We start from the raw sequence: 14,179 nt of genomic DNA on the forward strand, positions 1-14,179 counted from the left end.
TTCAGTGGGCAGTCATATGGGAGGAGTAGTTTCAGAGTTGCGGACAGGTGGCATCCGTATAAATAAGGAGCAAACAACTTATCAGGGCATCCCACTGAGAGGCAATATAATGCTCAATGATTGAGACGGGAGTGTTTATTTTATTTGGGTGCGAGTTGGGGTATATAAGTGCTGATTTCATGTTATCATGATACTTCAGTTCAACTATGAATCAGACAACATGTCTGTGGACTGTTGAGCTGTTTTGATAATACACTTCTTTGGACGACTGTAGAAATGCCATGGCAGTAATTCAGTCTGGATACGGCTTCTTCAAGGTTTAGCCTGGTTTTCCGACAGTGGTGGAAAGTAGGAAAGCCTTTTATTAACAGATGTAGGTGTTGAAGCTTGAGCTAGAAACCACATTAACCTGGGCGATAAAGAGCTTACTGTCAGACAATGCATCCAAGTTACAAACTTTCTGTGCAGGTAATGAGGCGACCCCCATTGACTTGAACCAGGGAACAAGAGTACTGCGGTCCACTGGGTCAAAGAGCCGGATTTAAGTGGTTTCACCCTTTAGGCTAGTTAAACTTTGCTGTTTTCAGTGTTGTACCATTGATAAGCAATGTGCCAAATTTGAAAGTTCCTTTGATTCGTCTTCTGGCTTGAGAAAGAGCTGGGTTTCATCCTGGTACATGTGGTAGCAGATCTTAAGTGTGTATTGATGATGAGGTTCAGCAAAGTCATAAATGGAATGAAGAGGGTGTTGGGGCCAAGTTGTGAGCTTCCACCATGTGATATTGGATGGTTTTGTAGAGAAAATTACACAGTTTAACTTGGTAAAGAGATTTGCTTTATGGAATTCGCTCTGCTGTTTTCATCTCTGCTCCCTAGATCTTGTCTTCCTCTCCTCCGCCCAACATACCCCAGTGCTCTGAGATGGCTGGTTGTGGTTTTAGCTCTTTAGAAAAATACTCTAAATGACAACAAGTAAAAAACACTGTATTATGAGGTAGTCAAGGAAACCTTTATGGGCAACTGCATCAAAGGTGGCAGTGAAATCTAATAGCATAAGGGCACAGAGATAGTTTGTTGGTCACCAGCACAGACTAGTTCTTCCATAATTGTAAACATTTTTCATCATAGTTCTTAACTGAAAGATGTAAATCTTGCATGGAAGTTGCATAACGGGCCATTGGCTTCAAAGTCCAAGACTAAATACCCAATGACAACTATCTGCAGTAAATTTGCAATTGCAAGTTAACCCAAATATTGTTCAATAGTTTGCTTAGGTGTCTGTTTGAAGGATTTCCTTGGCTTGATGATAACAATATGTCTCAAGTGAGATTAAAAGGTTAACTACCATGCATTTGATAGGGGATAGGAAGGGCGCATTGATTTGAGGGATAGCTCATTTGGAGTGCTCTTGAGTCCATGATGGTCCTTGGAACTGATGCTGTAGAAGACACTGAAACGTCAACTTCTACATGCTGATGTTTATTTAATCTACACTCATCTTGCCACCTCTGTTGTTGTTTTTTGTTTTATAAGCTCTTTATTTTCTGTTCAGTCTTTTTTGTTTGTTTTTTCGAATATCGTTGTTGAAGCATAATTGTGAAATACCTATGACTCCTGAACCTTTGTTGTACATATGATTATGAATGGTGTTTATTTATCATTGGCACTTTTGCTATTAGATACATTTGGAATATAATGTTTGCATTGAATAAAATAGCTATATATTTTTGGATATTTGTGTAGCACCTGTTCCCCATGCAGTGTGGTTTATTTGAAGCTTTATAATTTAATGTAGCCATGTCACTTTTATTGGGAACTGTCTGTTTCGAAGTTAATCTTTTTATTGTATTTCATCTGTACTGGCAACTGCTGTCTGGACTCTGCCAGTTTAATCACAACAGCCCGGCCTTGGCACAATTTTCTGCACACCCCAAACAAGTCATGTATCCTATGTAGCTTTGTAACTCTCCATGCATTATCATGTGTTCTCCTGCTTAAGTTATACTTCAGGAACTACGGTTTGCTGTGAGTATAATAAAGGCAAAATAAACATAAGCATGAACATTTTAGAGATGTACATCAGGGACGTTACAAGAACTGTGTTTTGATGAAACGCAAATATTGTTCACTTCTTAAACTTGCATATTTTATAGTAACTAGATGGGTTTCTAACTACAGAGCATCCCAGTTTAAAGAAGACATCATCCTTTTTATGTTTCTACTCCTTTTAATTTGTATTCAGGATGAAAGCATGTGGAAACAGTGAATAGAGGACCTTTGGTCGACTGACTACAAGCTCCCTGTCTCACCGTGAACCCAGGCGTATGTTCTGTTCGTTGACGTCACTTTACCAAATTGCTAGCAGAAGTGACGTCCTGCACCCTTTGACCATCACTGCTATCCCAGAGTTGATCATTTTCCCACTCTCAGCCCCTCAACAGTCTCCTGTTTGCTGTTAAGGGGCTAGAGGAATGACAGTGTTCACTGCCTGTAGCCCTGCAGATGTCTGTCCTTGACACTGCCTTCAAGACCTCTGAGACCAAGAGTGCAGGGGTTGTGCCAGGCGTACCCATTACTTAAGTCATTGCATGCATGGAGGATTGTCCACCTTGCTATAGGATCAGGCAGTTGCGTGCTGGCCAGAGCATGGATGATGTATGCCATGTGGCATAGACGGGAAACAGGCAGTGCTTACCTCTTCTGAAGAGCAGTCACAGCCGCGTAAGCGTTCAGGCCCTGCCTACACGTTGTGCAGGAAACATGCCTTTTCTGCACCAACAACTCCCTTCTGTAACCCTCTGGGAGCAGGCGCCATCACTCAACGCACAAAATGGAGTTCCCTTCCAGTTACCCAGACTAGCAAAGTATAGTGATGGAATCGTTTGACAAAACAATGTAGTGTTTTTTGGAGGCTTACATTGAGGCTAGTAATGCAGGAGCCTGTTTTGAGCTAACTATATAGCGTTTTGTGGGCGTGACGGGCCTTTTGTGAAACAAAAAACATTAGGGCCTATTTAAGGGCACGGAATAAACTATTTGGAAATAAAATTGAGGCTAAGAATTAATTATTAGTGGGATATTTGGGAAAAATAATGTGGTAACTAAACTGTGGAAATCCTTTCCTGTCAGGATACACAAGACAGAAGATGATTTTAAGTTTTAAAGGAGACATTGATAACCTGGCTATTTATCTAAATCTGGTGGAATTGGGGTCTGTACTGTTTTTAGTGCTGGAAAGCCCTTTGGGTAGCCATGCTCTTAACAAAAGCCTATAATAGAATATTGTACAGGTAGCTATGCAGTATGTTTGGGTTGTGGTAGGATATATTGAAAATGTGTATCTCACAGCTGGAAGTAGGTTTGCCAGCTTTGTGATATTATTCTATTTTTATTTTCTGACTTGTAGCGTTGGTATCTAATTGAATTCAACACTGAGGAATGTGGTACATAATTTGCATGGTATGGGTGGATCAGATGGGCGGGGGTCACGTTTAATCAGGCTCTGTGTTTGCACTGTTTGACCCTGTGGTGGATGTGGGAAGTCTGCTCTAAATCACTATCTACTCTTATGACAATACACAGCGATATTCTTTCCCCAAGACCACGATCAGGGAGACAGTTAGCTCATGTGTACACTGTGTCAATACAGTGTGTGCACACATGCCTGCCAATCAGATCCTTGCGTAACAGAACCATCAGACTATAGCTTCCACCAGTTGTCCAACACGAGCATAAGAGAGCACACCGAGCCCTCCAGCAGGGCACTTCATTGGCACTGGCTCCAGTGTACAGTTGTCTCAGGTTCAAGGTTCTGCGTGCATTACGCATCGCCTGTTGGAACTAGGCTTTATCCTACACTAGGCCTCTGTAGTCCAATGTTACCTGAGAATTACATTGAACGAGATCAGGCACTGACTTCAGGATATTCTGACGGTCATGCGAGAAATAGACCCGCAGCCAGAGGTTTCTCTCCAGGTGTAGTGTCCTTACGTGGAATGCCTCGAGCCCCCAACTAATACAAAGATCATACAAATAGAAATTCTGATTGTTTCTATAAGATCTTTGAGTAAATTTGCAAGGTTGCATGATATTGTAACCTCACTCTAAGAAGCTTTTCTCCTTTAGTGCCGGATTTTTCTCTATCACATTTTTTCTCTATTTCGTCCATGCCGCCTCTACGCTCAGAAGTAGCTGACTGAAGTAACTGCTGGGCAGCATAATAGTTATCCAATTGACAATATAAATTAACGTGACAAAAAGGCTTGTCGCTACTAAGCAGTTCATTAGCAGTTTTTTCAGGATGCATGACAATCACAAAGGTAAATTGTGATGACAAACGTGATGGCTGAGCTAAATCCCATCCCCACCTACGTCCTGATCATATGTCTTCTTTCCAGCCTCTTGAAGGATTTTATCCTTCAGAAGTAGGAAAGACCTTGTAAACAGTGAAGTTCTGCTTTGTGAGTGACCTGTTTCCTCTTGATTTAGGTGACCCCGGGCATGGAGAACAAAGAAGGAGAGCTGTTAATCAAGGGCCCTTCTGTATTCAGGGAATACTGGAAGAAGCCTCAAGAAACCAAAGATGCCTTCACTCCCGATGGCTGGTTCCGAACAGGTAGGTTCTAGGGTGGTTTTTATATCTGTTACCTTTATGGGCTAAGAGAAGTAGCTTATTGGGACAGGACACTTGGAAATACCTAGTCAACTGCACTGACAAAGATGGCATCACTTCCTTGGACATTATTCCCAAAAATGACATCGAGGGAGAGCATTGCTCCCTTAAACCAATGTATGTTGAATGGTGCGAAGCAGAATGCCAAATAGAGGGCAGCGGGCCGGTGGTGACAAGCCGTGTCTTAGCTCGAAGGGGATTCCAGTGAGTGGTGAGGCTTGACTTAATAAGGAAGCTCCTGAATGTGGGCGGGCTGCATTGATTATTAAATCACCACAGGGTTCCGGTGACACCAGAGGCAGGGTCAAGGTGTCATCGTTAAGAGCCATGACTCGGAGGAGAGAGTGTGTGTGTGTGTGTGTGCGCGCACCGTATGTATGTGGACAGTCTCGTGTGTATGTGTAGAGCATGTCCTTTTGTGTGTTTAGCAAGTTCCTTGTTCCAGACTACAGTATGTACAGCCTGCAGAAGCCGGCCTGCCTCCTGACGTCATACGATGTTCTGTAGTGCATGGTGGTTGCAGAGGATGTCACCTGTCCCAGGTTGTTTTTTTAATCACTGCTTAAAGCTGCAGAACTGCAGAATATATGCAGGTTACATTACAGACTTCATGTATATGTTGTGCTATCTTGTGATATTGACAGTGTGTATGTACACAGAGGTGTTGCATAGTGGTGTCCCCTGGTCAATAGTCCTACACTGCATGCATGTATAGAGCTACATCCTAAGGTATGTTCTGCAGTGGATGCGTACGCAGAGCTCTTTCCAGATCTCAGGCTGTGTTCTGCAGAGCTCCGATAAACCAAGCAGCTTCTCTATTTCATACTGTCTTTAGTAGTCCATGGGGGGTGTCACCGGTCCCAGGCTTGGTTCTTCACTGCCTAAACATGCACAGCTGTCTCTTGGTGCCAGTGTGTGCGATGCTGTATTGTGGCCCTGGCAGTGTTCTGCACAACCTACAAAGTCAGTGCTATTGCCTGCTCATAGCTGTCTTCTGCATTGCATGCACCCATGAAGTTGCCCCGTTGTTAGAGGTTCTACACTGCGTGGGTACATAAAGCTGTGCTGTGCTCTGAGTTGTGCATATAAGCAGAGCCAGTGCTTAATTTGTAAATAAAAACGTGCCGGTGCCCAAAGCCCTCCAATTTAAGACGCGGCTACTGCATTTAAATGTGCGAGCACGGAGTACCGAGGCAGCAAAACCCTAAAGCCGTCTCGGGCCTCTTCAATCCATTTACAGCCCCTTCCTGCCTCTTCAGCTCACTCTGCAGCTTCCTACTTTCTCCCTTTGTGACGCTTTTCGTTTTTCTCCTCCTCCGTCTTTCCCATATGTGTCTTTTGCTCGCAGCAAATGCTTGAGGCAGAAGAATAAGCGCCGGCCCTCAAAAATAAGTGCCGGTGCTCAGCCCCGGAAACAACAAGCACAAATTAAGCACTGAGCAGAGCCCTCTCCTAGTCTCAGGCTACATTTTGCATCGTTTCCTGGTCTCAAGCCGTGTTGTGCACTGCATGCATCTGTAGAGCTATCCCATCGGTCGAGGTGTGCACTGCCTTTATGGGTGGAGCTGTTTTCAGAGTCGTGTTTCCACAATTTGTGTTTAAGCAGACCTGTTGCCTGCTCTTAGGCTGTGTTTGCTGCCTGCTATGTAGAAGTCTACCACAGGCCGTGGTTGTCTTAGGCACTGACAATGTGTGTATGTGTAGAGCTGTTTCCTGGCCCTTGCCTGTGCTCTGCACTACATATAAGCGTCTCTGTGCCTCTTGCGGGTGCTCTGAATGGTATGCTTAAGTAGCTAGGCCCCATAAACACTGTTATCTGCATTCCAGTGTTCTGGCCCCTGCCTGTTCTGAGCATGCATACATAAAGAGAGCTATCTTTTGGTCCACGCCTCTGATGTGCTTTCACACATAGAGCTGTCTCCTGGTCCCGGCCTGTGATCTGCTTGCATACAGAGCGCGTCCGTATGGTCCCTTCCTGTGGTCTGCTTGCATACAGAGCGCGTCCGTATGGTCCCTTCCTGTGGTCTGCTTGCATACCAAGATCTGTTTCCTGGTCCCGGCATGTGATCTGCTTGTATACAGAGATCTGTCTCCTGGTCCCGGCCTGTGATCTGCTTGCAAACAGAGAGCGGACTCCTGGTCCCTGCCTGTGATCTGTTTGTTTACAGAGAGAGTCCCTATGGGCCCCTTCCTAGAGCGGACACCTGGCCTTGGCCTGTGATCTGCTTGGATAAAGAGAGCTGCCTCCTGGTCCCTGTATGTGATCTGCTTGTATACTAAGAGTATTCGTATGGTCCATTCCTGTGATCTGCTTGCATACCAAGATCTGTTTCCTGGTTGCTGCCTGTGGTCTGCCTGCATACAGAGAGCTGTCTCCTGGTCCCGGCCTGTGATCTGCATGTATAGATAGAGCGTCCGTATGGTCCCTTCCTGTGATCTGCATGTATACAGAGAGCTTCCTCCTGGTCCCTGTATGTGATCTGCTTGTATACTAAGAGTATTCGTATGGTCCATTCCTGTAATCTGCTTGCATACAGAGAGCTTCCTCCTGGTCCATGTATGTGATCTGCTTGTATACTAAGAGTATTCGTATGGTCCATTCCTGTGATCTGCTTGCATACCAAGATCTGTTTCCTGGTCACTGCCTGTGGTCTGCCTACATACAGAGAGCTGCCTCCTAGCACTTGCCTGTAACCTGCATGAATAAAGATAGTGTTCTTATGGGTCCTGTCTGTGATCTGCTTGCTTATGGAGAAATGTCTCCTGGTCTCTGCCTGTGATCTGCTCGCAGGCGGAGATCTGTTTCTTCTGGTCAGGACCCATATCAGGCCTGCCGGGTTTTCTGGTCCCAGGTTGTATTCTGCTTGCATACTTGGAGGTGACTTTACATAATGTTATGTCAGAGGTTAGTGTCCATCTAGACCTGCAGATTGTGTAAACCGCAGATCGCTTTGCTTGAGTATAAACCAAATGGCATCTCAGGCTTCTCTTTTCTTAGGATTTTCTCGTGCTTACCAGCCGTCCTTGATGTCTGTCTCACATCTTCTTGTACCCCCTGGTGTTGGCCTGGACTCTCGGCAGAGCTCAGGCACCGGATATAGCATAGAGATACACAGATCTCATGGCGGGTCCGGGTCATCACTTAATTCAATAGATTCTTCCCCTGACAACGTTGCGCTGTCCTACCTTAAAGGGGTTTCCATAAAACCTTATAAAGAGCCCCTGGGGCCGGCGGCCCGATCCCCCGTCACCGACATCCATTACAGCTCTCACAACACGTGGCCCAGCACGCGCCCCTCCTTCATGGCTGGCTGCGCCCGGCGCCCTCCCAGAGCCTGTATCCGAGTTTGTATCTCTGAGGTGAGAGGCACGCGCCCTGCCTCACAGGCCCCATCATAGTCCGCCCTGGAGCCGGAAGTATACTCTCTCCCCCCAGATAGGCTCACGAGAGCGAAGGCATTTTCAATGAGTATGAAAAACATGCGCCCAACTAAAACAAAAACAAATAAACACATGTAAAAAAACACAATTACAAAAACTGACACCGAACCATCTTTTTAAGCTAGGCTTTTGGAAAAAAAAATGAATGAAGTAGTCAATTCGAGAGTGCCCTTCTTCCTGGTAATTTACATACCAGCATTAAGCAAAGAGTGCATTTTTTCTACGTTGTGCTATAAAGCTGCTGCGATTAAGTCACAGGGATGGAATGAGCACGGCAGTTCTTTCTGTGGTGTAGCGCCTTCCACTCATTGCACATTATCACCATCCGTGAAACACGTCATCGTGTCGTGAAATAAGTGGTGATCGCTGTAGATGGAAGGCTGGGTCAGTCCAGGTCCTTGGTAGGCAGCCAAGAGATGCCCTTTGGCCAGAGCCTTAATGTGCCATCGGAGTCCTCTGTGTGGTCAAGTTATGCTCCATCCATTGCGGGGGCCTCCAGGGCCGCCTGCTGCTGCTGTCAGCGGAGAGCCCGTCCTTGTTGCTCCTTTTTATCAGGGCATGTGGAGTGTGGGATTTCGCCTGTGTGCCGCTTCCTTGTGGAATATTGAATTCCGTGGTCCAGGAGACTTCTCTTTCAGTTTGTGCACATCTCTCCCATGCTCTGGGATCTCCGCTGGCTTCCTGTCTGGCACCAAAGCCATTGTTAGCTGCCCGTATGGACCACTTGGGGCATTCGAGTTTGGCTTCCCTGGGCGCAAAGGACTCCAGGTCTGAGTGATTGGCATTGGCTCTGCTTACTCCCTCTCCTGAGTGGCTTGTCTGCTGATAGCCTGGTGTCTGTGTTCAAGACGTGCTGTGCTTGACAAATGTCATCATTAACTTGTAAGTACACGAAAGTCTTCAATCTTCTCCAGTGCTTTAAATGGAAAAATAGAAGTGCAGGTACTCTGTAATAGAGTACCTGCTTGTTTCTGAGAAGTGCCGGTACTCTCCAATTAAAAGTATTAAGTTTTTCTTGAGATATGCCGGTTCTCTCCCTCTCAAAATAAAAAAGTGCCGGTACTCAGTACCGGAGAGTACCGGCCCATTTAAAGCACTGATTTCTTCTCCCTTAGTCAGATGTGTATCTAGTTTCAAAGAATTCCAAATGTTGTGCAGGACTCACATCTGTCTGTTGTCACACCTCTAGTCGTTTCATTTTCTGATGGATACAACTACCTGTGGATTCCTCACCTGATGAATACTCCCATGGCGCCAGCATTCAACGGAAATCTTCTTACTAGTCTCTGCACGTCGACGAGGACGTCACTCCAGCCCACGCGACGCCGTCTGACGTCATACAGGCAATAATAGGTCCTCGCCGACGTGCCGATGACAGTTCCCTTTTTTCCGTGCATTCGAAACGGTTATCTTCGAGGGAGCTACTGTTACCTTCGTGGTTACAGTGTATTGTCTGCTGCGTAGTCTTCTCTGCGGTAATAATGTCTCAGAGGAAGTCGGGTTTCAAGCCCTGTCGAGAGTGTGGGGGCAAGATGTCAGTTACAGATCCTCACTCCGACTGTCTATGGTGTTTGAGCTCCGACCACGACGTCTCGACTTGCGATTCATGTCAACACATGAATCCGAAGGCCCTCAAAGAGCGTGAAGCCAAGTTATTTATGGCAAAGTCAAAGAAGAAGGAGAAACATCATAAGAAGTCTTCTTCGCCAAGGTCTCACCGGCGTCATCGAGACTCCCGGCGCCGTAGAGACTCACGACGTCATTCCAGCAAGGAGTCTCGTTCGAGGTCACCTTTGGCTCGGCGTCGGAGGACTTGGGAGGTCAGCCCCACGGTCACGCCGCATCCATCGACGCCGTTGCCTTCTCCGGCGTCACCGACTTCGCCTGGTCAGGCGTCAGTGATTGAGGTGGTGCAGCCTCTTGTGTTTTCTCCGGCGTCGCAGACGTCGAGGCCGGCGTCGGGGTCGCCCTCGATCCAGGCACCCCAGTATCCGGCTTTTCCCACTCCTGGAGCCGATAGTACCGCGTTTCTTAATGCGATGTATACCATCTTTCAGCAGATGGCTCCAGGAGCTGCTCCGGCTGGTCCTTCGGGGCCCTTGGCCTTTTCGTTGGGTGATCCTGCGCCTCTTCGGCCGGCACCCTTTATGCCCTTTCTCCCTTTTGGGAATGTGGGCTCGGCGCCGGTGTCGGTGGCCGCTCCGGTGGCTTCGGATGTTTCGGCCCCGGAGGTTGCCCTTCCGTCGAAGTCAGGATTTTGCCCTGTGACTCCGGTTGGTCCATCGGCTCCAAGTCCTCGTCCTCCGGCTCCTGCCTCGGCGCCGAAGCTGCCTGTGGCGCCGGACGCGGCGTCAGATGCTTCTGGCGATCGACGTCGGCGGAGGCCATGTCGACTCCGCGTATCGAGGAGAGACTTCATTCGAGGAGGCGTGCTCTCCGTCTTTTAGAAGAGCAGGAGTACCAGCGAGTCCTAGAGGAGGGAGAGATTGAGGACTCTGGAGAAGGACTGCATGGTCTGGATACAGCCAGCGGCCTGGACACTTCCCCTGAGTGGGACCTTTCATCTCCAGGGGAATATACGGAGGAGGCTGCTTCCTTTCATGCTGTGGTGAGGAAGGCAGCAAGCTTTTTGGACCTGCCTTTGCCGGTGGCAGAGGCGAAGCAGAATTTGCTGACAGAGGTATTGCATCCGGCCTCTGCTGCAGCTGAGCCTCTCTTGCCATTTAATGAGGCTTTGCTGGATCCGGTGTTGGAGGTGTGGAAGAAGCCGGTGTCTTCCTCGGCCGTTCATAGGGCTGTGGCCAGGAGGTATCGAGCTGCACCATCTGACCCTGGCTTTCTCTCTAGACACCCTACGCCGGAGAGCTTGGTGGTGCAAGCCTCCTGTTCCTCAAAGTCAGCGCCTGGTTCCTTCCTGACGGTGCCTGGAGACAGAGACTCCAAGAAACTGGATGCGCAGTCCAAGAAAATATTTTCGTCATGCAGTTTGGCGTTGAAGGCCACCAACGCAACGTGCATTCTGGGGAGGTACATCCATGCTCTGATGGATGATATTTCGTCTTCATTTACGGAGCTCCCCCAGGGTCTCTTGGATGTGGTCTCGGACGCCCAGGCTGCCGCGACCCAGATTATCCAGTCTGGGCTGGACACGACCGACTCGGTGGCCAGGGCGATGGGCACGGCTGTGGTGGCAAGAAGACAGGCCTGGCTCCGAAACTCAGGGTTTTCGGCGGATGTGCAGTCGACCCTGCTGGACCTCCCGTTTGATGGGGACAGACTGTTTGGAGCCAAGGCAGATTCGGCCTTGGAACGATTTAAGGAGAGCAGAGCCACAGCCAAATCGTTAGGACTGCAAGCTCCTTCTTCCTCTGCCTCTTCTAGATTTTTCAGGAGGTTTCGGGGATTTGGGCGTGGTTCTTCTTCCTCTTCCTTTCGGGGGAGGTTCCAGCAACCCGCCTCTTCCCTCCCCTATAGGTCATTTAGAGGGAGGGGGAGGGGTGGGGCCCGTACCAGAGGAGCCTCTCAACAGCACTCTGCCTCTTCCTCGTCCTCTGGAGGGGTGCAGCAGGGGAAGCAGCCTTAGGCTTCCACCGTTTCCCACTCACTCCTCTCCTGTAGGGGGGAAGATTACAGCATTTTCTCCACAAGTGGAAGTCTATCACACGGACACTTGGGTTCTCGGCATTGTGGGGAAAGGCTACGCCCTTCCCTTTCAGGAGTTCCCGCCCCTCATCCCGCCCCGCCCATCTTATTGTTCAGAAGAACACCTCCTGTTGCTAGAACAGGAGGTTCAAGTCCTCCTTTCAAAGGGCGCGGTAGAGTTGGTCCCAGAGCAGGAAAAGGGTTGAGGTTGTTACTCAAGATACTTCCTGATTCCCAAAAAGGATGGTCAGTTGAGACCAATCCTGGATCTGAGGATCTTGAATTGGTTCCTCAAACAGGAAAAGTTCAAGATGCTGACCCTAGCACAGGTGCTTTTGGCGTTGAACAAGGAAGATTGGATGGTGTCGGTCGACTTGCAGGATGCTTACTTTCATATCCCGATACTCAAGTCGCACAGGAAGTATCTCCGGTTTGTGGTAGGGTCGCAGCACTATCAGTTTGCGGTCCTCCCGTTTGGTCTTACTTCAGCACCTCGAGTCTTCACAAAGGTGATGTCAGTGGTTGCGGCGGAGCTCAGAAGAAAGGTGATAGCAGTATTCCCTTACTTGGACGACTGGTTGATCAAAGCCAAGTCCCCGGAGCTTGTGTCGCATCATCTGCAGTCAACAACCCAGTTGTTGTTCGACCTGGGCTTTTCGGTGAACGTGCCCAAATCTCACCTGGAGCCCTCTCAGCGCCTCCTGTTCATAGGGGCAGTACTGGATACAACATTGAGTCGAGCCTTTCCTCCGCCTCAGCGGATTCAAGATATTCAGGAATTGGTTCCAATGTTTCGAAATGGAGCGGTAGTTCCAGTCCTCAAGGTCCTTCGTCTGCTCGGTCTGTTCGCCTCCTGCATTCTGTTGGTCACGCATGCTCGCTGGCACATGAGGGCTCTTCAGTGGTGCCTCCGAAGGCAGTGGTCTCAACACAAAGGAGATTTAGAAGGTACTGTCAATATCTCCAGAGATGCTGCTGTGGAATTGAAGTGGTGGATTGCGGGCAACAATCTTTCACAGGGAAAGCCGTTCGCGCAGTCGCCACCAGTGGCCACGGTCATAACGGATGCTTCCACCCTAGGATGGGGAGCTCATCTGGGGGATCTGGAGATCAAAGGGCTTTGGTCTCCAGAGGAACAGGTGTTTCATATCAATCTGTTGGAGTTACGGGCTGTACGTCTGGCTCTCAAGGCCTTCCTCCCATCCCTTCGTGGTCAGTCGGTACAGGTCCTGACGGACAATACTACCACGATGTGGTACATAAACAAACAGGGAGGAGTAGGGTCGTACCTTCTCTGCAGAGAAGCTCTTCGGCTATGGTCCTGGGCAAAGATTTGCTTGGTGGCAAATCATCTGGCCGGGGACTTGAATGTACGTGCGGACAGTCTCAGTCGCCAATTCTCGGCAGACCACGAGTGGCGTCTCCATCCAGATCAAGTCTGTTTAATCTTCCAGATGTGGGGGTTTCCTCGGATAGATCAGTTTGCCACTCGGGAGAACGCGCATTGCCCGTTATTCTGCAGCCTCCAGTATCCGATGCAGGGAGCGTTGGGGGACGCGTTTCAGATAACCTGGTGCGACCAGTTGCTTTACGCGTTTCTCCCCATACCCTTGATTCCTCGAGTGTTGAGGAAAATTCGCCAAGACCGGGCCCAAGTCATCTTAATAGCTCCGGATTGGCCAAGGAGGGTATGGTACTCCGACCTTCTCCAACTCTCACTGTGCCCTCCGCTCCGTCTCCCTCTCAGGGCAGACCTCCTCTCGCAGTCGCAGGGGCAGGTTTTACACCCCAACCTCCAGAGTCTGCACCTACATGCTTGGAGATTGAACGGGGCAACCTGAGTTCCTTCTCTCTCCCGCCTGATGTAGTGGATGTTATCTTAGCGGCCAGGCGACACTCCACTAAATCTATCTACGCTAATAGGTGGTCTAAATTTGTTATGTGGTGTGGAGAGAGACAGATTGATCCCTTACATGCTCATCTGTCACATGTTTTGTCTTTTGCACTGTCTCTAGCGCAGAAAGGTTGTGCAGTGGCTACCATTAAGGGTTATTTGTCGGCCTTGTCAGCCTTCATTTGTCTTCCAGACCAACCATCGTTATTTAAATCCCCTATTGTTCTCAGATTCTTGAAAGGTCTTCTGAATCAATATCCTCCAAAACCATTCGTTATGCCTCAATGGGATTTGTCCTTGGTCCTGACTTTCCTTATGGGGTCCCCTTTTGAGCCTATGCATTCTTGCCCCTTAAGGTATTTGGTTATTAAAACAGTATTCCTGGTAGCTTTAACATCTGCAAGGAGAGTGAGTGAGTTGCAGGCCTTATCGGTTAAACCCCCTTATATAACGTTTTATGGGGATAAGGTGGTGTTGAGGACCAAGGCTGCTTTCCTTCCGAAGGTTGTTTCACCCTTCCATTTGGCTCA

At 48.5% G+C, this 14,179-nt stretch overlaps 1 protein-coding gene across 1 annotated transcript in view; it reads left to right on the plus strand.

The window, feature by feature from the left end:
* The window catches only part of ACSF3 (acyl-CoA synthetase family member 3), a 359,801-nt gene that overhangs the window by 173,659 nt on the left and 171,963 nt on the right, over positions 1-14,179 (plus strand). The window contains exon 7 of the mRNA XM_069216898.1: positions 4,489-4,615. Coding sequence (XP_069072999.1) covers positions 4,489-4,615 — 127 coding nt within the window. The remainder of the gene's footprint in view (positions 1-4,488; positions 4,616-14,179) is intronic.

The sequence above is a fragment of the Pleurodeles waltl genome, chromosome 12, assembly GCF_031143425.1.
Source record: "Pleurodeles waltl isolate 20211129_DDA chromosome 12, aPleWal1.hap1.20221129, whole genome shotgun sequence".
Taxonomy (NCBI): domain Eukaryota; kingdom Metazoa; phylum Chordata; class Amphibia; order Caudata; family Salamandridae; genus Pleurodeles; species Pleurodeles waltl.